At 39.9% G+C, this 26486-nt stretch overlaps 1 protein-coding gene across 8 annotated transcripts in view; it reads left to right on the top strand.

Moving 5' to 3' along the window:
* st18 (ST18 C2H2C-type zinc finger transcription factor) overlaps positions 1-26486 on the top strand; it is a 41313-nt gene that overhangs the window by 6322 nt on the left and 8505 nt on the right. For 4 of the 8 annotated variants that reach the window (XM_014191148.2, XM_014191147.2, XM_045714732.1 and 1 more), the window contains exons 2-12: positions 8452-8570; positions 11732-11783; positions 12685-12715; positions 13176-13369; positions 16808-17605; positions 18681-18815; positions 20219-20309; positions 20412-20504; positions 22828-23117; positions 23719-23933; positions 26155-26397. In XM_014191148.2, the coding sequence (XP_014046623.1) occupies positions 8452-8570; positions 11732-11783; positions 12685-12715; positions 13176-13369; positions 16808-17605; positions 18681-18815; positions 20219-20309; positions 20412-20504; positions 22828-23117; positions 23719-23933; positions 26155-26397 (2261 nt within the window). The remainder of the gene's footprint in view (positions 1-8451; positions 8571-11731; positions 11784-12684; positions 12716-13175; positions 13370-16807; positions 17606-18680; positions 18816-20218; positions 20310-20411; positions 20505-22827; positions 23118-23718; positions 23934-26154; positions 26398-26486) is intronic. The other 4 variants (XM_014191151.2, XM_045714733.1, XM_014191149.2 and 1 more) reach the window with 3 other exon arrangements.

Here is a 26486-nt window from a genome sequence, read left to right as displayed (position 1 = left end):
CTGTTCATTCTTTTGGTCATTGATTTTTGGGGGGGATTCCATCTTTTATGTGATTAAAAAGACCTTCAGAGGTCTTACCTTGAGGGTCACCATGTGGTGTATTTACACAGAAAATAATTCAGCCCATTGTAGCCTGCCAGCTAATGAGATTGGTTGTTAAGTGAATGACACAAAGGCTACAAAAAAAGCTTAGCTGCTCCGTTGAATATCACAGTGTCCCCGCGCACACACACACACACACACACACACACACACACACACACACACACACACACACACACACACACACACACACACACACACACACACACACACACACACACACACACACACACACACACACACACACACACACACACACACACACACACACACACACACACACCACGCGGCAGCGTCACACTGGACTAGCCTGGCTACCCACCCACCCCACTCCGATTTCCTTCAAAACCCTCACCTCCTTGATGTTACTATGAAAGGCAAAACAAAGGCTAAAAGGGGCATGGTAAGTCAGGCTAACAATTCTGTCCTGTCGGAAATGTTCGTGTCTGTGTGTCTGTGTGTCTGTGTGTCTGTGTATCTACGTGTGAGAGTGTGAGTGAGTGAGTGAGTGAGTGAGTGAGTGAGTGAGTATATCTGTGTCTGTTTTGTGAATGCAGAGCTTTCAGAGTAAATAATGCTCTCAACAGATTAGTAGATTCATGAAAGGTTAGCGTAGCTTCTAAGGAGACTTTCACTTCCAGACATATTGACTAATGTGATAGAGGACGAGACCCAGCTACCACATTAAGTTGAGACCGTTTCCTCTCCTTGCTTGCTTCCTTACTGTGACTTGACACGCTAGGAACCCCCTCCATTACGTCATGGTAGTTTCTTCGTGACTCCTCTGGTCAAACTCAAGTATGCTTTCAGTTCTTTAGAGCGCTGTCCAAGTGCTGAAAATAAAAGTTTTATATGTTGTTTTAAAGGGGACATGGTAGTGTATTTCAGTGCATTCTTTTTGGCTATTTCTTAATATTACAAAGTTACTAAATATCTGTCTGTGTATTCAGTTCATGTCCATAAAGTCTTTTTTTTCTGACTTAAACTTATTTCTGGCATAGACTTTGTCCTATGCTCACGGGACAGTAGCAGTAGTATTCTCTACAGTTTTAGGCTGGTTTACATATATGTCAGTATATTATGTACCCTACATCATTTAAGTGTATCAAAATATCATGCATGGCCGGCAGACTGCAAAGTGGGTTAAAGTCCATCTTTTTTTATTAAACCCTGGAGTTAAGTCAAATTTACATTTGTTAAAGATTATTCATTTTATTGATGCATATAATCATAATCATGGACCATCTGCTGATCTGGCAAGCTTGGTCCAAACTCTAAAACAGCCCTGCTAACCTTTTAAGTACAAAATACTATAGTCAGGGCTTAACTCTTCTATCCCAGAAGTGTGTGTGTGTGTGTGTGTGTGTGTGTGTGTGTGTGTGTGTGTGTGTGTGTGTGTGTGTGTGTGTGTGTGTGTGTGTGTGTGTGTGTGTGTGTGTGTGTGTGTGTGTGTGTGTGTGTGTGTGTGTGTGTGTGTGTTTGAGGAGATTGTATAGATGTTGGATAATACTTTATTCAGATCCTCTAGGGCTGCTCCAGACATATTTTTTATATCACGATCGCTTCGATAACCATGATATTAAGCATGATAAACTGCAAAAACAGCCTGGCTAACGGTACACATGACCAACTTGTATACTTTGACTGCACCACACACCGCATGTGTACATTGCCATAGTTACAGGCATTTAACTGCATGAAGGTATTGTAGTTATTCCTGGTTTTGAACAATATTTGTAAAATGGTCAATGGAAACTATTGTATTCATTTCCCCCATTAGAATAACTAAATTGCTTTTATAAGCATTATTGCATTTTTTCGAGCAAAATAAGGATTTTTACAATAAGACATCTCCATAAGGCATACAATACTTTTAATGTACTACTCATTCCAAACAAAGCTGATGCAGACTGAGAATTCATATGCCAGAGGTAAATCCGAGTTAACACGGAATTATACTGGCATGAGTTAAAGGACTAGAGTTTGTAATCCAGGTGGCCAGGGGATCACACAGTGGCAAAAATCACTTAAAACTCCCCCAACATCCTGAGCCACGGAGCTCAGTGAGCTGGGAAATTTTTCAGAATTGATGACAGCACAGCTATATCAGAGAGTAGAGCTGAACACACACAAACTGTGTGTGTGTGTGTGTGTGTGTGTGTGTGTGTGTGCGTGTGTGTACGTCTGTCCACCTGTGCATGTGTATGTGGGTTGTGTCTGTGTTTATTGGGATCATTTACTTTATAAATGTATATACTTACTCAGTAAGAGTTGAAGCCAGATAACATGAGACCTTGACAGATTGGTATTATCCCCCTTTGACAGGGTGAGGGGCTAGTATTCAGCATCCCAATTCAGCATCCCATCTGCATGAGCATAAATACATGTTTGGAGCTGAAAGTAAAGGATAATGGCCTCTATTTTAACAGCCGTTGACTCCAACTCTTCATTAGTAAAGTGACCAAGTCTTTTTTTGGGCTCCATATCCAGAACATTGTTGGATGTGAGTGGCGGTGCAGGATGAGAAGACATGGATCGAGTTTGTGTTGTTGTTGTGTCTATTCGCGTGTACATGTGTGTCTGCGTGTTTTGCGTATTTTGAGTATATGTGCGTGTGATTGTGTATGTGTGGAGGACAGGACAGGGCAGGACAGAGGAGCAGAGATAGAGTGGAGTTGTTTAATGACAGGAACAGCTGACTCATTTAGAGAGAGCAGTGAAAGGTAATTAACCCTGGGAAAACTACAGCTGCCATGCGAGCTGTTCACTTCAGCGCAATCTGATTAGGAATCAGGCTACAGCACTGCCTGGCTCCTTTCAGACACACAAACACTGTGTACAGTGTGTGTGTTTGTGTATGGTGTGGATGCATGTGTGTATAGGGTGCATGTGTGTGTGTGTGTGTGTGTGTCTGTCTGTCTGTGTGTGTGTGTGTGTACTATGTAAACTTTTCCCTTAAACCCTGAGGCCTCTAGACATGGGAGACCTGCCTTTTGTGGCAAGGGGATTAGCTTGAACGGTTACTACGTTTCTCCAAATTGCCGACCACCTGGTAGCATTCAGGCAACCCTCCTGCGTGAAAAGGGTCTCCTTGGGCAGGAACAATGGCCAGGATTACTTTGTAGTGATGACAGACACCCGGGCTGGAACTTCTTTCCCCCAAAACACCTGTCAATGAATTAGTCTGTGTTAGTGTTTTGAAAAATCTATCTTCACTGATGATTTCAAAAATGCAAACTAATATAACATATGTGTTAATGGATTGTGCCTTGGAAAAGAAACGTAAATGGGTACAATCCTGTAATGTAGGCTAAATTTAATTTGGAGTATTATTTATCTTGGTAGTTATAGCTAGCATGGTAGCCAACCATTCCACAAAACAAAGCAATCTGCTGTTTTTGAATTTTCCACATTTCTGTTCTGATTCAGATTGATATTTGATAATTGCAAATCATCTAAAAAGCCATATTTCATAGAATAATATAACTACAAAGGTACCCCAAATGTTGTAAAAAAACCCACCTGAAATTGGCTCTCTGATGGCGAAAGAAGAAGGACCAATCTGGACTTTGTGCCACGATGACGGTGTGGTCCTGGTCCAGATTAGCTCAATTGAGAAGGGAAGGCTTTGGGGTGACTTTGGAAAGTGATTACAAGATTTATAAATCACCTCAGCGCAGGTGTCACCGTCTGACTCTTTTATGGGGTGTCTTGCTAGCTGGCTCCAATAACGAGTTTCCCCTGTAGTTATGCCATCATAACAAATCATTGAAGCAATAGTGGCTGGCCAGCCAGGCTCCTAATTGTCTGTTACAAATTCTGGGGAGCCTCACCCTCTTTATTGAAGCTTCTCAGTCTTGGGGAAGTGATAAGAAAGAAGCCAATTTTGTATAAAAGTACTAATTTGGCATTAGACACAAACACTTTGCTTAGCGGCCAAGATGGCTGCATGAGAGACTGTAATGTCTGAAATCACAGTTGTCTTCAACATTTTGTCTCAGTGTCTTTTAGAAGTCTGGAAGCGCCCCTCTATGAGGAAATTGGTGTGTGAAAAGTGAAAGTCCACTGATCAGAAGATATTCTGTCTCCCTTTTACTTTATTTATGTGAATGGACTGGTGTTCTACAATTTGACGATTGTTCATATGGTTTCTCTTCTTCTCTCTCTCTCTCTCTCTCTCTCTCTCTCTCTCTCATTGAATGTATATTACATTATCAATACTGAAATAGTGGGGAATTAGGCAAGTCAGGCATGGCTTCTTCCATAAAGATGTAGGATCTGCATTTGATTGCTCTTTTATTGCTGAGAATTGTCCTCCACAGCAGAAAATGCTAACTTGTTGTGTATTTGAGTTTAAAAAGGCTCCTAAAGTTTGAAATTTGTTGTCTGAAGTTTCAGAGTTGATTTGCGCTAACAACATTTTTTATCAACCCCTACAAATATGTCCATTTATTATAATATACATAATCATTCACATTTCCTGTTGCTGCAGGATTATTTTCCTGCTAGAGCAAACTGGCTGAAATTATTATCCTGCATTTGTACTTTACATGTACCTGGCTTAGCTTCTTTATCCTACTTGCTGTCACTGTCCACAGTTTTCTCTACTGTTTTGACTTTTTCTACTTTCTACATTCTGTCATCTTGTCATGGTATTGAATATACAATCTTTCAATGGAAGAGGTATACTGTGAGGATTTTTGATGGGATGAGTTGGGAGCATTACAAAGACCACTACTGTGTATGATATTTTGAACTTCTATAGTCCTTAAGACAATTTTCAGAAAAATTGCAGGTGTTGTCACAGAGCTGTTTCTCACGAGGTCATTTTTTTTAATAGATCAATCGTATCTTTATTTGTTCTGAATCATAAGAAAGTCACCAATAATGAAACGTCTCGGAACCCGTTTGTTAATATGAAACGAATATGAGATACTGCATTTTATAGAAACATTACCCTAATTTTCTCAAGAGTTTATAAAATGCATCTGTATGAAATCTAAAAGATAATGTCCCAATCATTCTAAAGGCTGGCTTTGATATGAATAGGAAAATCAGAGACCCCCCTTCCTCTCTTTCACCCTCCCCCTCCTAAAACGTCTCTTAGCTATTATTCTAATGTCCAGCTGCTAGCTTTTTAGGCAGAGGGCATCTGATGGCTGCCTGGTCACAGCACTGCAAATAGAAAATCCTTTTTTCAAAAACTTGTTTATCAAAATAGTCTCTGAGCAGGGCTTGATTAACTCACTATGAATGAATTTGCATGTCAATGAAAGGTGGTGAAAGGAGTTCTGTGTTCCTTACCATCATATAACATTTCAATTTGGCTCTCCACTGACAAGGTTTATATCACTGTCTGCACACAAGCGACCACCATTATTGTAAAGCGTACCTTTTTTGTTGTAAAAAAAAAACAACACTTTACATATTGCTGATTCAAAGCACAGTGGAGGATAACAAAAACCCATGTTACATGTACAATTATGATCAGCTTGCCATATACACGTAGACATTCATTACAAGGAAATATTAAAGTAAATTGTGATATCTCTTGCAGTTTGCTCTTTATTATGCAGAAAAAGAAAACACTTAGCATGTAAAATGAATGTGACATTTTTTCCTGGGATAAACTATAATCACAGAAGTTACACCGCACATTTCGCCTTTTTTTTTCTCCTTCCCATAGATCAGAGTGTAATTGCCAGTAATCAGGTCTGTTTGCTGCTGATAAAACCACTCTGAATGCGATGAACCCTCTTTGTGTGATGACTCAATTATGCCAGAAGTGGCTCATCAAACCTGGCCCATCAGCTGCTTTAATAAATAAGGAGGAAAACTTGCTGCAGGCGCATTATAATTCCATTCATTCCATAATTAAATCCATTCCAGTTTTAACCCTTCGTTCGTATAGTCTGCCTCTGGAAGAGGAAACAAAAACAGGAGGGGGGGGGGGAACTGAACAGACAGTGACCTTGTGCAGAGCATCTACCCATCCCCATAATTCAAAATGATACTGCTAAAGAAAGGTTAAGAGAAAAGGCTCGGCGAGGGGAAAAAAAAAAGGATAGGTATCAGTTCAGATAGAGCTCTCTTTCGTTATTTATGCATTGTCTCCGCACACAGCTTTAGACAGTAATTATGTTAAAAGTGTAATCTAATCATAACAGTTGGTTGGGGTGAGTGTTAGGGAGCTGACATTTTAAACATCTTATTTGGTGTAATCTCATTTGCCTAGCTATCGTCCTGCCTCTGCCCCAATCTGAAGGAAATGTAAACAATTATATTCCTTTTCATGGTCTTTGAAATATTACTTGCACAACTGTAAGGTTGTATTGGTTTTTAAATGATTTGCCGCCAGTGTCATTGACTTAGTTTTACTTTATCACAATAGTGCCGACGTTAATTACACAAGGGTGTCCCAAGTGCAGGGATAAGCTGGGAACAAGGGGACATTTCAATGGCTCAAGGTCAATGGTGACGATTATTGTACTCATGAATATCCCTATTAGTTGGCTCAGTAGCAGCGCAGCAGTTGTTGGGATGGGTCAAAATAGTAACAACGCCACTTGTGTAGATGGCGGCGTACAGGTGCACCGTTAGTGTCTTGGTAATCAACCACAATAGTAGTAGTCCTAGTCGTAGTAAGTGGTAGTAGTCATTGTAGATAGTAGTATAAGTGGCAATAGTGGTTCCTTCAATATTAACAATATGAGAAAAACCACAGTACCTTGTCAATGGCTAACCTTTTGAAGTTGAATTGAAGCAAATAACCTCATATCTGTAATCATATGTATATTTCCCACTTGTAGTATGTACAGCAATGGTGAACAATAATTATGAACAATATAGGCTTGATTGCATTTATGTTATATTATTCACCTCCCTTTGATTAGAGCAGGGGGAAACCACAGTTGGATCCTAAGTAACATATCCAATGGATAAGCGGTCCCCATTCAACCCCTCTCCAAAGAGTGGATGAGGCCATGGTTATTCATGACTGCTTGGACTGAGAAGCCCTCTCCTCTCCCAGTCCCAGTCCCAGTCAGTCAGTCCCATTCTCTCCTCTCCTCTGTGGGAAAGGTAGCAGATGGGGTTAGGATGGGGATTGGGCTGGGCCCAAGGACAGCAAGCAAAGCAGCCAGATTAGCACATAGAGAATCACATAGAAACCCTGAGCATCAGGCATTAGGCAACTCAGTATCCCCAGAGAAATCTGCCCCACACATGGGCAAATAGTCCTCCGACAGCAAGACGTTATTTGTCTATTTTTGTTGGGAGGGGCAGGAATATGACTCAGAAGATGACAAACCCACCGGCCTGCCTCAAATAGTAGTGGGTCTCTTTTTTCTTATGCTAATGTCTCCCAGAGTCCTCCCTTTTGTTTTCCAGAGGGGAAATGCTCTGAGTGCCTTAATTAAGATGATGTTTTCTGTTTTTCCTTTTTTTTCTTTTTCAAAGCTAACCGAAATAAATAATTCCTGTAATAAGATCTGTGAAGTGAAGAGGCTTAATGTACTCATTGTGTTCATCCTTGTTTTCCCTCTTGGATGTTTTGTATTAATTAGACTGCGCTCAATCTCTGTCAAGCAATCAATTTGCATCTTGTTCCTTCATTCCACAATGTGAGGTATTATCATGTTTCCTGCTCCCCACCATCTCAGACTGACTGCACGTTACTCACCATGTATGTCTATCATGACCAGAAACCTTTAGCTAGCAGTGAGGCTTGGAATAGTAAGATCATTATCGATAATTCATTATCCATTATAAACTGGGTGGTTCGAGCCCTGAATGCTGATTGGCTGACATCCGTGGTATATCAGACTGTATACCACACGTATGACAAAACATTTATATTTACTGCTCTAATTACTTTTTTAACCAGTTTATAATAGCAATAAGGCACCTCGGGGGTTTGTGGTATATGGCCAATATACCACTACTAAGGGCTGTATCCAGGCACTCTGTGTTGCGTCGTGCTTAAGAACAGCCCTTAGCCATGGTAAATTGGCCTTACACCACACCCCTCATGCCTTATTGCTTAAATATACTATGGTAAGTTGATACTATACAAAATTGAAAATAGTGCATTTCGGTGAGATAGTTCCGATAGTTCCGATAGTTCACAACAGTTCTAAAGTTGTATCTTTCCACTCCACTTTTTATTTTATCCTTTTATTTATTTATTTTGCATTAAAGGTATATATATATATAAACTGGGTGGTTTGAGCCTTGAATGCTCCGCTTTGCGTCGTGCCTAAGAACAGCCCTTAGCTGGGGTATATTGGCCATATACCACACCCCCTCGTGCCTTATTGCTTAAATATATATATCTATTTGTTTTTACAGAGAATGAATTTCTCACTCACATCCTGAAACAAGTCAACAATTGTGCACACGTCAACCAAGGTGGACTGCGTGGACCTTGCAGCACGTCGTATATATTGCCCAGAAAACTGCAAACAAAGGTAGGCCTAATAATATATTTGTATATATACTGAACAAAAATATAATTGCAACATGCAACAATTTCAAAGATTTTACTGAGTTACAGTTCATGTAAGGAAATCAGTCAATTGAAATAAATGAATTAGGTGCTAATCTATAGATTTCACATGACTGGGTAGGGGCACAGTCATTGGTGGGCCTGAGAGGGCTTAGCCCAATCAGAATGAGGTTTTCCCCACAAAAGGGTTTTGTTACAGACAGAAATACTCCCCGCCCACTCCTAGATGGTCCCGCAGGTGATGAAGCTGGATGTGGAGGTCCTGGGCTGGCATGGTTATACGTGGTCGGTTGGACTTACTGCAAAATTCTCCAAAATGACATTGGAGGCAGCTTATGGTAGAGAAATTAAGATTCAATTATCTGGCAACAGCTCTGGTGGACATTCCTGCAGTCAGCATGCCAATTGAATTGCACGCTCCCTCAAAACTTGAGACATCTGTGGCACTGAGTTGTGTGACAAAAGTGGACTTTTATTGTCCCCAGCACAAGGTGCACCTGTGTAATGATCATGCTTTTTAATCAGCTTCTTGATATGCCACACCTATCAGGTGGATGGATTATCTTGGCAAAGGAGAAATGCTCACTAACAGGGATGTAAACAAATGTGTGCACAACATTTGAGAGAAATAAGCTTTTTGTGCATATGGAACATTTCTGAGATTTTTTTTTTTTCAGCTCATGAAACATGGGACCAACACTTTACATGTTGCGTTTACATTTTATTCAGTATATATTTTCTAGTAATAGGTTCAGGTAACATACATTTGGATATTATAGCATGCTGCTCATGGATGTCCTGAATAAAAATAACATATATTTTACCAATTCACTTTACCTGTGAACGGATATAGTTGTGTATTTCTAAGGCTAATGGAAGTGGTAGCCAGGATGTTTTGGATGAGCAGCATGTTTAGCAGTGTCATGTCAACGCCCTTTTGACCCCTGTGAAATCACAGACTCAGATATTGTTTTACATATGCAGGGATGTGTAGCTAGCTTCGCTGAGTGTGCTGCTTTGTTGTTATACCACAGCACTTAACTAATAAGTAATGTATCTTACTTAAGGTTTAAGGTAGGCTGAAGGTTACCATGCCTCCCAGTTTATGAGTCCAAATTGGCTAGCTGAAACCATAACAATGTCCGGACAGCTTTGTTTAAGGATAGCCTCTTTAAAAATACTTTGATCACACTGTCAACAGTGAAGAAATGGGACATATTTTGTACTGACCAATGACCACCAAAGAGCCATCATAATTTATAATGTCATACAGTTTTGTGGCATGTCGGGAATATATGACACAAACAAATCACAGCCTGAGAGTGTAGTAAATATTAAACACAAACAAGGTCTTATTTGAATAGCATGTATCTATTTGTACTGCCCATGTAAATACTCTTTGAACGTCATGCGTTCTCTCCCTGTCTGCACAAGTTTTCTACTTCTCTCTCATACCCTTAAACATCTACTGGAGCTGCTCCATTACCATACTTCCGATTCCTCCTCTGCAGAATTAGATACAGCTAAACAGCTTTGAGTATAAGGACCGATGATAGCGGTCGTCAAATGGGTGCCAAAAGCACATCCTCTATATACCCTCTCAGAACCTTTGTGCTGCTCATGAAGCAGAAACTATAATGTTGAACATAAAAGGTTCGATCGGTTCGTTCGTCTCCCCTCAGATAATACATTTCGTTTAATAGATACAGGCATTTGAAGGAGTACAGTACGTCATTGAACTCTCTCACAAACATATTGACTGCGTTTGTAAAAGACTGATCTGCTGACAAATGATCAGTGAAATTACTGTATGTACTCCTCAGTGTCAGAACCAAGGTCACCGGAGATCTAATGTAGATAGGAGCATTAGTATGTTCAATACCTGTTACCATAACGCTTTAGTGTTTTCATAAAACATGATATTGTGGCTTGACTTGTAAGAAAGAGGAATCCAAATACTTCATGTACAGAGCGTAAATAAGGTATTAAATGTTCTGGTACAAGAGGTTATATTATGAAATATTGTTTAAAACAAGTAGATTTACATAATGTGAGTGTTGCTTCTCAATAACACAGAGGTGCATCATTTGTAAATGTTTGTCAACCTGTGAAATGAATACAGCAATTACGCTAGCTGAATTTGAAATGTATTTGTGTTACTGTAGACATTGTAGCACATACACAGTATCTATAAATGCTTACAAAATGAGTGAGTTGTCTGTCTGCATGTGTGTGTCTGTTTGGAAAAAGTGTAATGAAGTAATCAGTACATTAGTTGTTACAGAATGTCATCTATAGTGTTTGGGTAGTTGTTTGTCTCAATAGGGCCCTAGTAATCAAAAGTAATGAACCTATTATGTGCAGGTCCTCTGAGGGCCCGGCGTGGCATTAAGAGTGTGGCACATAAAAGGTTTATTAAAGGAAATTAAGGTTCATCACTGCCACACCTGCTCCCCTATTATAAATGTATGACAGGTCAGTGCCTTCAATCACAACAGCAAACCAGAGAGAGGAGTCATGTTTCCCATTACCAGGAAAAGTAACAGCGTATCCTGTGACTCACAGATTTCACTGGCCTGTGACCACTATACACCGCCATCAGCCAGGAATAATTACGTTTAATAGGTTTTATTTGGGATCCACACGTATGGTGGCGAGGGAGAGTGGATGGAATTTAACAACTATTTTGGTCTAAACACACTACTGTCTGTCTGTACGCTACCACCTGCACTTTAATGTCATTATTTTGCATTATTACATTTTTCCCACCTCAAAGTTTTTTTGTTTTGTTTTAACTTCACCTTAGCTTGGCATTTTGCTTTTACATGCTACATGTGTTTTCGTGACTCTACACCGATTAAATGCCACAGATAATTTGCACGTAACTACATCAATGTTTCGGGGGGAATATAGGCTATTGTTGATAGGAACGGTCAAAATCATTTCAAATAAACTTCAACCACTGACGTCAAGGGCTCTCCAACGTTAAATGGATCCACTGTCTGCTGATAAAATGTTAACATCATTATTTCAGTCCCCAGTTGTCAATATTTACAGAATCTGTACTTCGATAGAAATGAGGGTTACATGCATAATGATACATAGTGTGTTCGTTATTTACAGATGGATTCAGAAGGAGAGGATAACACACTTCGAACATGCAACGGTGGCAAAGGTGAGTAGCTTCAACAACTCTTACCATGTTCAGGCAAAGCACATCAATAGCAGTAACCGAGCGCTTCAGCTATTCATACATATTCCCCTTATATAGCTCTGGGGTCTAGGGGGATATCAGTTCAACAATCCAACTTTACAACTGTCAATTTTTACGAATGATCTTACCAATTTGAAGAGCACTGCATTGCCATTACATTACTCAGATGGAGAATTACTTCATCAAATTGGAACAGTGGCTCAAATTAGTTAAGGAGTGCATATATATATAGTGTGATTGAAAACCTCTAGACAGGCGATGCCATTATGCTAGTTTTCAAAGCCTCTGAAGTCTGGTTGGTGGCACCAGAGCCATTACTACATCTGGAAAATGTATTATGGAGTTGCGCTTCATGGGAATACAGTGGACCTCTGAATGAGATTTGCCTCTGTTCTGCGTGGCCCTCTGGGAAAATCGATTTGCCTTTTCAGATCATGTTGTCAAAGCTGTCAGGAGGATGATCTACAGTGGATTGGGGGAGTGGATTTGTTATCAATATAAAGGGAATCTTTGCGATAATTTTGTTCATATTAGAAAGCTTTAAAAAAAAAAAATAGTAAAACATTTAAATATAGCAACACATTTTTTGACAAGTAACACTAACTATTTTTTTTTATAGATAATCTGCTAGAGTACGCTCCAAAATTCATGCTAGGCGAACACCCCACTACCATGAGTGTACAGTAGTAGGCCACAGTGTTCCTTCCCGACTGGTTATCCAAAAGGTGGAGCTACTAGATCAGTAGCCTTGATCAGGATTTTGTTTCCCAAGTAGACAGATGCAGAGCCTGAGTCACTCCACCAAGGAAATGTGAACATGACTATTTACCTGACATACCTCTGCTTCTGCTTCTGTTTCCAGTTCCAGTTGAATGCATCACCCAGGCTCCCGGGTAAGGGTTCATGACCTCTATTTGAAAATAAACTCTTACAGATATCCTCTAACTCACCCCAGGTTTCTATGTCCTTAAATACAGAGTGAAATAGGCATCCTTTGTTAGTAGATGTGGTATGCTGGCCATGCTCTTATCTTGATAATAATGGTTATAATTACATTTGTCCCCGTAGCTCTTCACTGCTTCTACATACATCATTTTTTAATGGTATTTTTGGGGGGTTTGTTCATCATCTCAGCTAAATACAGTTTCTTCAACCTAATGTTGACCTTTTTCACTCTAGCTACAAATGACACTTGTACTTTCTGAGTCCCACAAAAATACAATCGGTGAATAAACTGACAATGTTACATTTTAGGTTCACTTTCAGTTCAAAGTTTCCAGATGAACCCCAGTAACGGCTATGGCACTTTGTTGACCCCGTTGCTCTTTTTATTCATCCATCCCCCCACAATAGCACATATGGGTCTATGGCTGCTAGGAAAAGACTCGCCCAGGAAGGGGTGCAGGGCGCCCCCGTCAACAAGAGAAAGTCTCTCCTGATGAGGCCCCGCCACTACAGCCCCAGCGAGGCGTGCTGCGAGGAGGAGAACGAGGACCTGGCACAGTCACAGGACAAAGAAGAGCTGAGGAACATTGACACTCCAGCAGGTAGACAGATGTCCTGTTGTTTTGTCTGTTTTGATGAACAATTGACGCTGAATTTTAAAATCCCATCTGTTGCATTCATATTTCCGTCCCTCTCAATTGCCTTTTAGGGCCCGGCATCAGCCAGACCCCATAGTCATTATGTACTGGAAGTGAAAGACGACACTGCTGGGTCTACATAAGTTGTGTCTGTCTCACATCCTCAGATTGAAGTTCATCTGTCATGATTTTTTTTTTTTTGGCATGGCTTTTCCCCACTTTTTTGATGAGGCCAGATTTCGGACTTCTCATTTTCTTTTTTTTCTGATGTGTTTGGTTTTTCGGGAAAAGCCATTCAAAAATAGGTTGAAAAGACTGAGAATTGAAACATTATGATCGTGTTTGCTTGAGGACCTTCTGTTTTGAATCTCATCTGTTGCTGTTTGTGAAGTTAGTTGAGTTGAGTGTAGAATATACACTTCATTGATTGATTATTAACACAAGCTGATGTTGAGTCTTAAAACCATCTCCCCTTCTGAAGGAGGACATTGGCATTGCCTAAACATGTTCTTATAAAAGCAATGTCGCTGATGCAATAGAATAGAATACACTGGTGCTCATTTGTCAGGAGATACTAAGACCAAGCTACGTACTCAACGACTTAAGGAAATATTTGTGTTTATTTCATTTAAAAACATTGTCCCCCTCCAAAAGCAAAACATTTCTATTTCCTAATGAATTGAATTTTGAGCATTTTGGCCACAATATCCATGGTTTACACATGCATTCTCACCCACTATAATCTGCACTTATTTGGTATATTTTTAACGATGTAACTAAGCAACAAACGTAATTGTCCCCTTCGAAAGCTTTTGTTAGGCCCTCTAACACAGTCCAAATATACATAATTAGGCATAATGTCTACAGCTCATTATAGTACACATGTGGGTAGTTAAATGGACCAAGAGAGTAGCTCAATGAATTGTGCAGATTCATTGGAAATGGAATTTATTTGTTTCTGGGGTTCATATAACATTACAATTATCGTAACCCTTTTTGCACTAGCTTTGCCATCCGTTTTTTTCCCCCTCTGATAACTTTCTTTGTTCATATACCTCCCTCTCATGGTCTGTTTGCATTTCAAGCAGAGGTTTTATGTGTCTGCATTCAGTCACCATTACCTTCCTACTGCATTATAACATTTTAATCAAGAAAAGTATATATGTTTTTTTAAATCAAAATAGGGCCCTTGCTAACAGCAAGCCCTATAAAATACAGTGAACATGTATCAAAAGTCAGGCAACACAAACAAATGACTGCACATTGGGTGGTTAACATAGATCTACATACATTTGTAAATATAATTTTGTCACAATCTGGTCTGGGGCTATTTTATGTGAAAAGATTGTGACAGTTCAAGTGGATAGAACAAGCAATAAGAATGTAACAGCGGGATACTGTTCATATCTGCAGTTCATAACAAAAAGAGGGAAAAATAAGCCTCTCATTTGGTCGAGCCGCATTGCGTTCAACTCCAGCCAAGCTCCAACCCTGCTGCAGAGCGCCGGTAATGGCTATTCTGGAGTACAAACTGTTCACCTGTTCCAATACACAAACCACAGGAGGGATCCAAGTGCAGTCTCTTTTCCACTGCACTTCTCTCACTGTGTGTCATCCATCTGGACAAAAATAAGTACTTTTTTTGTCTGCTCTGCTAATTGTAGCTAAGCATAACTGACTTTTACTCTTTGGCCAGGCTGCTATTTGTATGCCTCTGTTTCGAAAGAAATGTCTCTAACAACAAAGAGATTATTAGCCACGTTTTGCGTTGCAAAATCCAGCTCGAAATTTTGTGGGGTTGTGTCTAAAAAGGAGTTTCATCAAGTCAATTTCATTCAACTTCTTGCTCTGCTGCTGGTATGTTTTGACCTGTCCTGTATTATATTCAATACATTTACCTACATTTGCACAACCTAAAATCATATGCTTCAAAACAAAAGCCAGTTTCTTTTTTGCCAAAGGTCCGTTTCCAGATAACACTTCCTGCATTTAGCAGCTTTTCTTTTTTGTGGGATTATGTTTTGTACTGTGGCCTGACTATAATGACGAGTTGTATCTGTTTGATCATGTCTATATCATCCTCAGCGGAATCCACTTACAAGCCTACGTAGCCTATATGCATCCTAAATTATTCCCAAATCTATCATCAACCAATTGGATCCCTCTCATTCCATTCTCTGTGGGCTACTTGTAGTTTGGTCCATGACGTCTAGCCACTTAAGAGGATAGATCTACTCAGTACAGTACAGCCTACTTATGATTTATGAAGTAAAAACCCTTATGGCCTTACCAAAGAGCTTTAGCACAGAATATAAGTTTAAATGATTTGGAGGATCAAAAGAGATTTTATCGAATCAATCCAGATAATAGCTTGCCATTGTTAATCATTGACCATGAGTTAATATTAATATAATCAGGGGTGTTACTAAAATAAAGTGTCATTTAAAATGCATTTTGGGGAACTAAGAGGCCTAGCTTTCCTGTCAGTTCCACTTAAACTGACTAAGCTGGAAACCAGAAAATGAATTGTCAAATATTTGACCATTACTCACAGTCCTGGGATACATTAAACATTTTCATATGTCAATAAAAATGTCCACTGGTAAACAATTTAAAAGCTTTCTTTTAAAACTGTTTAGTAAAGAATCAATATAAAAATAAATTACTAGGTGCACTCCACATAATGACATATTGAAAAAAATGTAATTAAAGAAAGGAAAAGAAGAGGAAAACAATGGAATATTTATTTTATATTTTTCACTGACATTTTCGCCACTTTCTTGGTTCTTATGCTTACATATAAATATGGTTTCTTAAATGAGTTGTATGCGAATGACTACACGTTAATATCTAAAAATCATAAAGCCCTGCTTAGCTTACACCTAATAACTACTTAAAACTGATGTTCAGTGTCACAAGCGATGTAGGCTAAATCTCTGTCATAATCTGGTCCGTCTTAATCCATATCAAGTTGTTGTATTCTGATTGGAGATTTTAAAGAAGACGAAGACAATCTTTTTCTTTATCTCTAGGTTTCATGTTCAGCTAGCCAAAATAAGTGTCTCATGTATTATCTCTGACGTACTTGAGGAATTGTAGCATAATCTTGCAGTTGCTGTCCTGTCCATACTATTATTATTTTCATTACATATTTGATTTGTCAATCCTCTTAACAGTCATTTAAAACTACAAGACATGCGTTTTCAAGACATGAAAACTGTCATGAAGTGTGCGTTGAATGTCTCTGCTAAACATTCTAACTAAGCTCAAATGGGGACATACAAATTGTTACTCTCTCTGCCCAGACAAATGTTCTCGGAAAAGCATGGCCTTAACATGAACAATTGATTCAAAACTGACAGCATCGTTTTTTATTCTCTTTGCTCCTACTTTGTTTCTTAGATGGTTGCCAAGATACGCTTAATGAAGTGCCCAACATAAATGGCTGCCAGGACTCAATAACAAAACCCCATGATTCCTTTGGATGGTCTGAAGTGGTGACTGATGACTCTCTCCGTGAGGAGGTTGCCGCCTCGGAAACTCTGGAAGATGAAGAGGTGGAGGAACGAAACCAAGAAGAAGAGGAAGAAGAAGACCAAAGTCAGGACAGGATGAGTATGACTTGTAGTTCCTCGCCACGTAAAAGCCCATACGGGGACAGCTGGAAAGCCGAGTGGGAGCCTCTGTCCCTGTCTCATTCTGCCAGGGTGAACGGCTCCAACAGCAGCCCCTCCAAAGCCACCACCGGAGAAGGACACCCATTGGGCAGGAACGGCCACCAACACATGAGAGACGACAATCCTGACTCGGACCTGAGGGGGTACAACATGGGCAGAGTAGGCCCCTTCCAGACAGGGGCCCTGCGGCTCTACCGACCAAACCCCAGTGAGGAGGACAGTGAGGGGGAGCCAGAGGTGGAGAGGTCTCCCCAGCTGGAGGCCTGGGCGCTGGGCCTGCAAGAGATGGAGAGACCGCTGGGCCTGGAGATGGACAGAGACAGAGGAGACAGAGACAGGGACAGAGGGAGGGTGAACCTGAGCCTCCTGGAGCAGGCCATGGTCCTGCAGTCAGAGCAGAGGCATGTCATCCACAACGCCTACAGGGAGATGGACAGGTTCCTACTGGAGCAGATGACCAATGAGAGGAGGCACCAAAGGCTACTGGATGTGAACTCCAGGGTGAGCTATCATGGATGCAAAGGTATGGATAATAGATTTGAATATGTCTTATTTCTTTGTCAATTCAAGATTTTTGCTCTTTTATCAGGTTTATGTTTTTTTCACAACAGGCTTTATCAACATGATGACAGAGAGGACCCTTTTCTTTAAGCCCTTTCTCTGTTTTTGTTTGGGTACTATTTCAGAAACTTGAGCACAGTAGAACTACATACAGTGAATATTGCACTTATTGTAATGAAGAGTAGTGGGCATAAAATAAGTACGCAGCAGACATGATTATGCATGTTTATCTAGTACGTATCAGACCTCTTGTGATTTTAATAATGAGGCTCTTCGAAACATAAAAATAATAAAATAACCATATTCCGAGGGGGAAATCGGAGGGAGGAGCAGGGTAAAAATCCTCTTAAGTACTAAAAACATTTTGGCAACAAATGAAGTAATAAATAAACAGACTAAAATAAAAAAATTAAAAAAATCTTCTGATGGAATTGCTACTACTCAGAAAATTGGATTTTGATAGGAATCAACTGGATATTTAACCATGACCATAACTCTTAAATCCACCCAAAGTACCCCTCATGTTTTCCACTGATTCTTCAAATGACTGAAGCCTAATGTGTAATCCCAGATGTAATCTTTCGATGGATGGGCATTAAGAAATGAATGCCCTGTGTTGAACTGGAAGCCTTAACTAAAATGACAGATTAAAAGAAGCATTTTGCAAAAAGTGTCTAGCTCTTTGCATGATACTGTCCTGCAATCTGTAGGTTTCTATGTAGCTACTGTATATCTATAGCACTGTAGCTTCAGTATTTAAGTGTGTTTCCACTTAGCAATTCCCAGAATCTCACTTAAAATACATTTTCGAGGAACATTCATGCAAGAAAACCTCTACAAGTTTAATCAAATTAAATTAGGTTCATTAGCTAAGACAATATTTCCAAAATACTTTTTAATGAACTATTACCTTTGTTTGTGTGGTAAGGAAGGTTATAGAAGCATGTTAAGAATGATACTGCAACATTCTTAAAGGTGACCTTATGTATGCCTATGTACAGTATATGTGAATGTCAATGCTGATTGTCTCCTCCCAGACTCTCCACGGCCAGACAAGAAGGATATTAGGTGTCCCACCCCTGGGTGTGACGGAACTGGCCACGTCACTGGTTTGTACCCCCACCACCGGAGTCTGTCTGGCTGTCCCCACAAAGTTAGAGTTCCCCCAGAGAGTAAGTTTTTGAATTTTACTGTTATTTAATCTAGGCAAGTCAGTTAAGAACAAATTCTTATTTTCAATGACAGCCTAGGAACAGTGGGTTAACTGCCTTGTTCAGGGGCAGAATGACAGATTCGTACCTTATCAGGTCGGGGATTTGAACTTGCAACCTTTTGGTTACTAGTCCAACACTCTAACCACTAGGCTACACTGCCGCCCCCTGCCGTCATATAGACACCTGCTGTATACATCATACATACACAAGCATGTACGCATAGAATAGAATAGAATGAGATGTTGTTATCAATCATGAAATAAGTTCTGATGTTCGAAGGAAATCATGAAGTTATCAAATACAGATGTAGGATCTTAATTTGAGCCAATTTGCTACAGCAGGACAGTAATCCTGGAACAACAGGACATGTGAATTATTATGTTGATTATAATGAAGGCCATTTTTGTAGGGGTTGATGCATTTTTCGTAAGGGAAAATCAAGTCTGAAATTTGAAAGTGGAAATTACAGATGCATTTATAAACTGCAAGTTTAACATTTCCTGCAACAAGGTGGTCAAATTAAGATCTGTAGTTGCAGAAACTCTTTGATTGAAGGGCATCTCTACATTTCCATTTATAGAATCATGCAAATAGAAAAATAATACTTGTTGTCACCTAGGAACTTGGAGTTTACTTATAATTTCAGAATATTGAAAAGGCTTTTTTATTGGCTGTGATTTAGTCATTTCAATGTAACATAATAAACATCCAACATTAAACACTGATGTTACAAAAGGAACATAAAAAGCAATTACATTTTGTTCAATATGAAAGCATGTGCTCTTAGACCAGAGGCAGTGTTTGCAAATCAAAGGGGTTACTAACTCTGTATTCAAAAATAAATAGACAAAACCAGCAAACTAATTGGAAAATATGTACAGAAAATAAAAGTTTCCAAGGATACCGAGTGGAACTCCAACAATGACAATGTTTTATGAAAAAAATATCAGCGCTTTCTTGTTATAGTCTTATTTCCACTAAGGTATTTACATTATGCAACCAACACACAGTGCACTGACAATGGGAACAGTGTTAGTTAGAGATGCTTGTGTCTTCAAAGGATCTGTGCACTATAACCATGGTTTCTTTCTGATGTCAGTACATAAGCAATGTGTTAATTGAATAAAATTATCAAGAAATGAACAAGCCGAATGTATGCCTATAGTTTTCAACTTGATTATTTTCCTGTCTTCTCATGTCTGTTAATTATGTTAACTCTTGGCACTCCTATGACTCCTATGCCTACTCTAAATGATGTCACCGCTGATGCAGTATATTCACCACTGATGTACAGTACAGCTCTCCTGCTACTAACCCTACTGTTTCACCTACTGGCCCTCTCCTCTCCTGTCTGTCCCCAGTCCTGGCCATGCATGAAAACGTCCTCAAGTGTCCTACTCCCGGGTGCACAGGAAGAGGCCATGTAAACAGCAATCGTAGCACCCACCGGAGGTACAGCCTGCAGGACTAACCTATTAAAAATGACAAACTGTACATAGACAGGTTCAATGTCAGACTAATGGGTTTGATTTCCTCCTATTCCTCCTCCTCCAGTCTCTCAGGCTGCCCCATTGCTGCTGCAGTGAAAGTCTCCAAACCTCAAGAGGAGAGCCCCAAATGCAGACAAGCACCAGAACGATTGTCCAGGTAAAATCACATGGACTGAGAATGTATGTTATAACACATGTTAAAGCTGTAATATTGCAGTACTGTCACTCAGACTGTTGACGATTATTGAAGCGCATGTGGACATACATTATGATGACAGTAAACCGATGAGACATTGAAAACTATACTATAAAACATTTATTCTGAGAGCATAGTCCCTTTGATATAAAACAGTGTTTGTGCTCGTTGACTATCAATATCATATCAAAGCAGGAGCTATGCTGATTAACATTTACAGTATCGTGTCCAGTTTATCCAGTCAGTGTATTGTAAAAGGAATGACAATATATAGCCTAGCAAAGCATCACAGATATGGTTTCTCAGTATCATTTGTTCTTAAGCAATGGGCTAAGGTCCCATGAGATTCTCCCTATTAGAGACGCAGAGCATAAGAACCCTTTGTTCCCTGAAGAGAAATGACAGGCAGACTGCCTACTCATACAAAATGAATTAGTTGGGCAACATGCCTGTGTGATAACGTACAATACAGATCAGATCCCCACAATCCAGGAAGAGGACGTTGATATCACTATATGATTCAAACGACACCATGTCCATTCCTTCACAACCACCTCGTATCGATATTATTCAATGTTCTATTACTTCCACAATCACCACCACCTCTTCCACGGCATGTTGTGCATAATGTGCATGTACAGTGGCAAGAAAAAGTATGTGAACCCTTTGGAATGATCTGGATTTCTGCATAAATTGGTTATAAAATAAGATCGGATCTTCATCTAATTCACAACAACAGACACACACAGTCTGCTTAAACTAATAACACACAAATTATTGCATTTTCTTGTCTATATTGAATACATCATTTAAACATTCACAGTGTAGGTTGGGGAAAGTATGTGAAACCCTAGGCTAATGACTTCTCCAAAAGCTAATTGGAGTCAGGAGTCAGCTAACCTGGAGTACAATCGTTGAGACGAGATTGGAGATGTTGGTTAGAGCTGCCCTGCCTTATAAAAAACACTCAACAACATTTGAGTTTGCTATTCACAAGAAGCATTGCCTGATGTGAACCATGCCTCGAACAACAGAGATCTCAGAAGACCCACGTTTAAGAATTGTGGGCTTGCATAAAGCTGGAAAGGGTTAAAAAAGTATCTCTAAAAGCCTCGATGTTCATCAGTCCACGGTAAGAGAAATTGTCTATAAATGGAGAAAGTTCAGCACTGTTGCTACACTCCCTAGGAGTGGCCGTCCTGCAAAGATGACTGCAAGAGCACAGCGCAGAATGCTCAATGAGGTTAAGAAGAATCCTAGAGTGTCACCTAAAGATTTACAGAAATCTCTGGAACATGCTAACATCTCTGTTGACGGGTCAACGATACGCAAAACACTAAACAAGAATGGTGTTCATGGGAGGACACCACGGAAGAAGCCACTGTTGTCCAAAAAAAACATTGCTGCACGTCTGAAGTTCGCAAAAGAGCATCTGGATGTTCCACAGCGCTACTGGCAAAATATTCTGTGGACAGATTTAACTAAAGTTGGGTTGTTTGGAAGGAACACACAACACTATGTGTGGAGAAAAAAAAGGCACAGCACACCATCAAAACCTCATCCCAACTGTAAAGTATGGTGAATGGAGCATCATGGTTTGGAGCTGCTTTGCTGCCTCAGGGCCTGGACAGCTCGCTATCATCGACAAAAATGAATTCCCAAGTTTATCAAGAGATTTTGCAGGAGAGTGTAAGGCTATCTGTCCGCCAATTGAAGCTCAGCAGAAGTTTGGTGATGCAACAGGACAACGACCCAAAAGACAGAAGTAAATCAACAACAGAATGGCTTCAACAGAAGAAAATACTCCTTCTGGTGTGGCCCAGTCAGTCCTGACCTCAACCCGATTGAGATGCTGTGGCATGACCTCAAGAGAGAGGTTCACACCAGACATCCCAAGAATATTGCTGAACTGAAAGAGTTTTGTAAAGAGGAATGGTCCAAAATTCCTCCTGACTGTTGTGCAGGTCTGATCTGCAACTACAGAAAACGTTTGGTTGAGGTTATTGCTGCCAAAGATGGGTCAACCAGTTATTAAATCCAAGGGTTCACATGCTTTTTTCCAACCTGCACTGTGAATGTTGAAACGGTGTGTTCAATAAAGACATGAAAATGTATAATTGTTTGTGTGATTGTCTATTGTTGTGACTTAGATGAAGATCAGATTACATTTTATGACCAATTTATGCAGAAGTCCAGGTAATTCCAAAGGGTTCACAGACTTTTTCTTGCCACTATATGTGTCAATTTCCTAGTTCCTTACATGCACTTTATTTGACACATACAGTAGCCACTCTCCTCATCAAATCCAACAACAACACCTCGTCTTCTTGGATTCTTCTCCAACCAGACCTCTCGGCCCCCTCATGAAGAAGTTGGAGTTCAACCAGTACAGCTACAGGTTCGCCCATCACCATCCTGTCACCGCCGCCTTGCAAGCCAACCTCACCAAGGACATGGACAAGTACAGCAAGATCCGCTTTGATTACGCCAGCTTTGATGCACAGGTCTTCGGCAAACAACCTCTGATGGCACCCAACCAGGACCAAAAAATCTCTCCTTCACACTTCCCTGACTGTGAGTTTCGCACATTTTATTTGATTCCGGGGGGGGCATGTGTCAAGCCACATTAAATGGATTTAATGTGCAAGTGTCGCTCATCTTCTGCCACAAATGTGCAGCCCATAAATGGTCAGACAACATCCAAACTACGAGTATGCAACACACTCACACGGTTCCTGTAAACAAGACAATCATGCTTGTTTAGTATTGCTTACATTTACAGTTTAGTCATTTAGCAGACGCTCTTATCCAGAGCGATTTACAGTTAGTGCATTCATCTTAAGGTAGCTAGGTGGGACAACCACGTATCTTAGTCGTAGTAAGTACATTTTTTCACAAAGTAGCTATCAGCAAAGTCAGTGCTAGTAGGATTTTTTTTTAAATAAAACATTTGATTTTAACAGATCTGTCAGATCCTGAGAGAATTGTCATTTTATCAAGAAATACATGTTTTATCAACACAGACTTTATTTATTCAAGCACAGACTGATTCCATTGCAACCACACAGTAACAGCAAATGTATAGCTGGTTGCACGATGCACCATAATATAGTGAGTATAATCAGTTGTTCCTGTATCTCTGTGTAACTTGCTGAATGTGTGTTCTGTTATCTAGCAGCTCTACAGTACACTGGCTTCCTGGGTGCCCCTGGCAACCTCCTGCCCACGCCTGACCCCGGACGGCACAGCCCACCCACCCATTACAAACCGGGATGTGAGGGGCTCCAAGACACCGCAGCCACCACCGCCATCCTCAACCTCTCAACCCGCTACCGAAGCAACATGGAGGCCATCTCCATCTCCGGCCGGCCCCTGGCATCCTCCACAAAGGTAATCAAATTAGACCACTTGGAAAGGTATTTAATGGGGTCATTTTAAAGCAACTCTGATTTGTGTATAAAAAGGGAGAAACATCAAAAGGACTGTTTTTGGCAAAGAGATCGTGTCTCTGGTGGCAGGGAAACAAGAGGTTCCCTTCCATAAAGCTTTAATGTACACAAAAGAAAATTTATATAATCACATCAAAAGAAAAAAAATACTATCAGCCTTATTTCTCAATTACAATTAGACTCTGTAGTTTCTACTTTTATGGTAATAGTCACAATTAATCAAAGATAACCGAAGAAATCTGTCATTAATTTTGATGTTTTTTGCCGATGAGATCTTAGTCGCTCAATTTTACCTCTAAATAAGATGTTTGGTGCAGTATTTCTAAATAACAAAATGTGCATGAAAATGAGTCGTCTCTCGTTGAATGATAACAAAGACTTCACTGAAGAATCCCTACTGTTGACCAATCACTGACGAAGGGGCGTAGACTTCGGTTACTGACTTCGGCTTGCCTCAAGAAACAATTTTGTGCGCCTGAACAACCAACAAAAACCTTACCGTCACAAAATGACGTCATAATATATGCACAAACTCTTCCTAACTGTTACAAACACCCTTATTTCTCAATTACAATTAGACTCTGTAGTTTATGTAAAACATGTGGTCATGCATATGATTTCTACCTTTATGGTAATAGAAAAAAAGAAAAGGAAAAAAATGTAGAACTGTATGAAAGTGTGTCTTGCATGCTGCAGATGGCGGAATATATTTTTGCTTAGTAATATATTATCCAGGATAAGCTGTGTCTCTATCAGATGGCCTATAAAACTAGTTCAGTGGATTAAACCAATCAGCTGAAGGACTCATTAGCTGAAATCTTTTATTCACACAAAACCAAAATCTCAGTGATTTATTAAATGTGCACCAGTTTAGTTGAAAACTTGACCCATTTGTGCAGGTCCTGTATAATCTCTAGAGGGGGGAAAAAAAACAACTGCCCTGTCCACTACGTGGAAAACCATAATACTCTCAACTGAACTGAAACTTGGCTTTCCTATGCATTAAGTTTGAGCATAACAACTAATCTCTCAAAACCCAAACAAGGCCTCTCTACATTATGTAATTTATGACAGAATATTGATAGATAAATGATTCAAGGTTTCCAACACCTACACAGTACAGAACCCAGCTTGGTGAGCTGAGAATGTGGTCCTGTACCAGGTGCCAACCCACTGAATGAATAAAACAGTGTTAGCAACTTAATCATTTGTGCTCTTCTGCATTGGACTTATGTAGCATACAGTACACTGTATGGGCCCATGCAACTCATATGTTTGTTGTATCTCTGTAGGCTACCAGTGATGCAAATGCAACAAAAATGCATCACAACTCAATGTGAAAAGTTCATGCAATTGAGATTAGCTACAGACATGTCACCATCACAGACATAATTAAAATGGACAGCCACACACGCATGCAATGTCCATGAAAATTATCCCCTTTAATTAATTTGAAAGGCTCTCTTTTGTTACAAAAATAATGGGGGATAGGTTTAATGGGACATATGCGTTGAATAATTGGTTTCATTTATAGGCCGTATTTCGGCATTTAATGAGGTAAAACTTTTAATACTATAAAACCTATAAAGCTGAAGCACACAGCCCAGCATTTCACATAACACAGAATGAGTAACACATCTGTCAGTGAGAAAACGTATGCTGCATTAAGCTTTTTAATTTTTGTTTTAATGGTGATGACCTAAAACCAGCACCCCCCCAGCTGCCATCTTGGTTTTGTGTCCTAGAAAACAGATAGATTACACAGCTGTCACAAAAACACTACACACCAAGCAACGATTATTATTTTGTTCAACAGAATTAATGCTGGCTTAACACCACACTTTACCCCGGTGTTAGATAATCACTCTGTGTCTTATTTTCATGTAAATGTGTATTTGAGGTGCAATTCAAGTTATTTCTCACACAGGAATTATAGTTGTCATTTTCAGAGTGGCGCACACTTAAAGCATTGTAGTTGGTGCTAAGGTATGTCATGGAAATATATGAATTTCAATCTTCATAACTTCATAACCCACATATTTTTATTTCCCATGAAACTGGCATACCTGTATGTTTTTTATTAAAGACAGTTGACTATTTCAAAAAAGTGAATTACCTGCTGACTATTACAGAGTCTGACTTGTGAACTTCTTCTCATTTAGGACATGCCCATAGAAGTGGATGAGAACGGCACTCTGGACCTGAGTATGAAGAAAAGTCGGGAGGTGAATGCCCCACCCAAGGTGCCTTTGGGAGACGTTGCCCTGTCCCCTCCTGAGTCCACTCTCAAGCAGGCCGGCAGTGTGCACATCAGCCCGGCCTTCTACCATTCCCTGTGTGAGAGAGACGCCTGGGACACACCTCTCAACTTCAGCAAAGCACAACAAATGATGCACGACAGAGAGGTAAAAACTCTTGTTAAAGAGAGTGTTCCTCACAGCTGGTATTCCTGGTTGTTGTTGATTTAAAAGGCCATGACATTTGTACTGTTATT

The sequence above is a fragment of the Salmo salar genome, chromosome ssa03, assembly GCF_905237065.1.
Source record: "Salmo salar chromosome ssa03, Ssal_v3.1, whole genome shotgun sequence".
Lineage (NCBI taxonomy): Eukaryota > Metazoa > Chordata > Actinopteri > Salmoniformes > Salmonidae > Salmo > Salmo salar.
The sequence above is the reverse complement of the archived record's forward strand: the minus strand, read 5'-3'. Positions and strand labels throughout refer to the sequence as shown.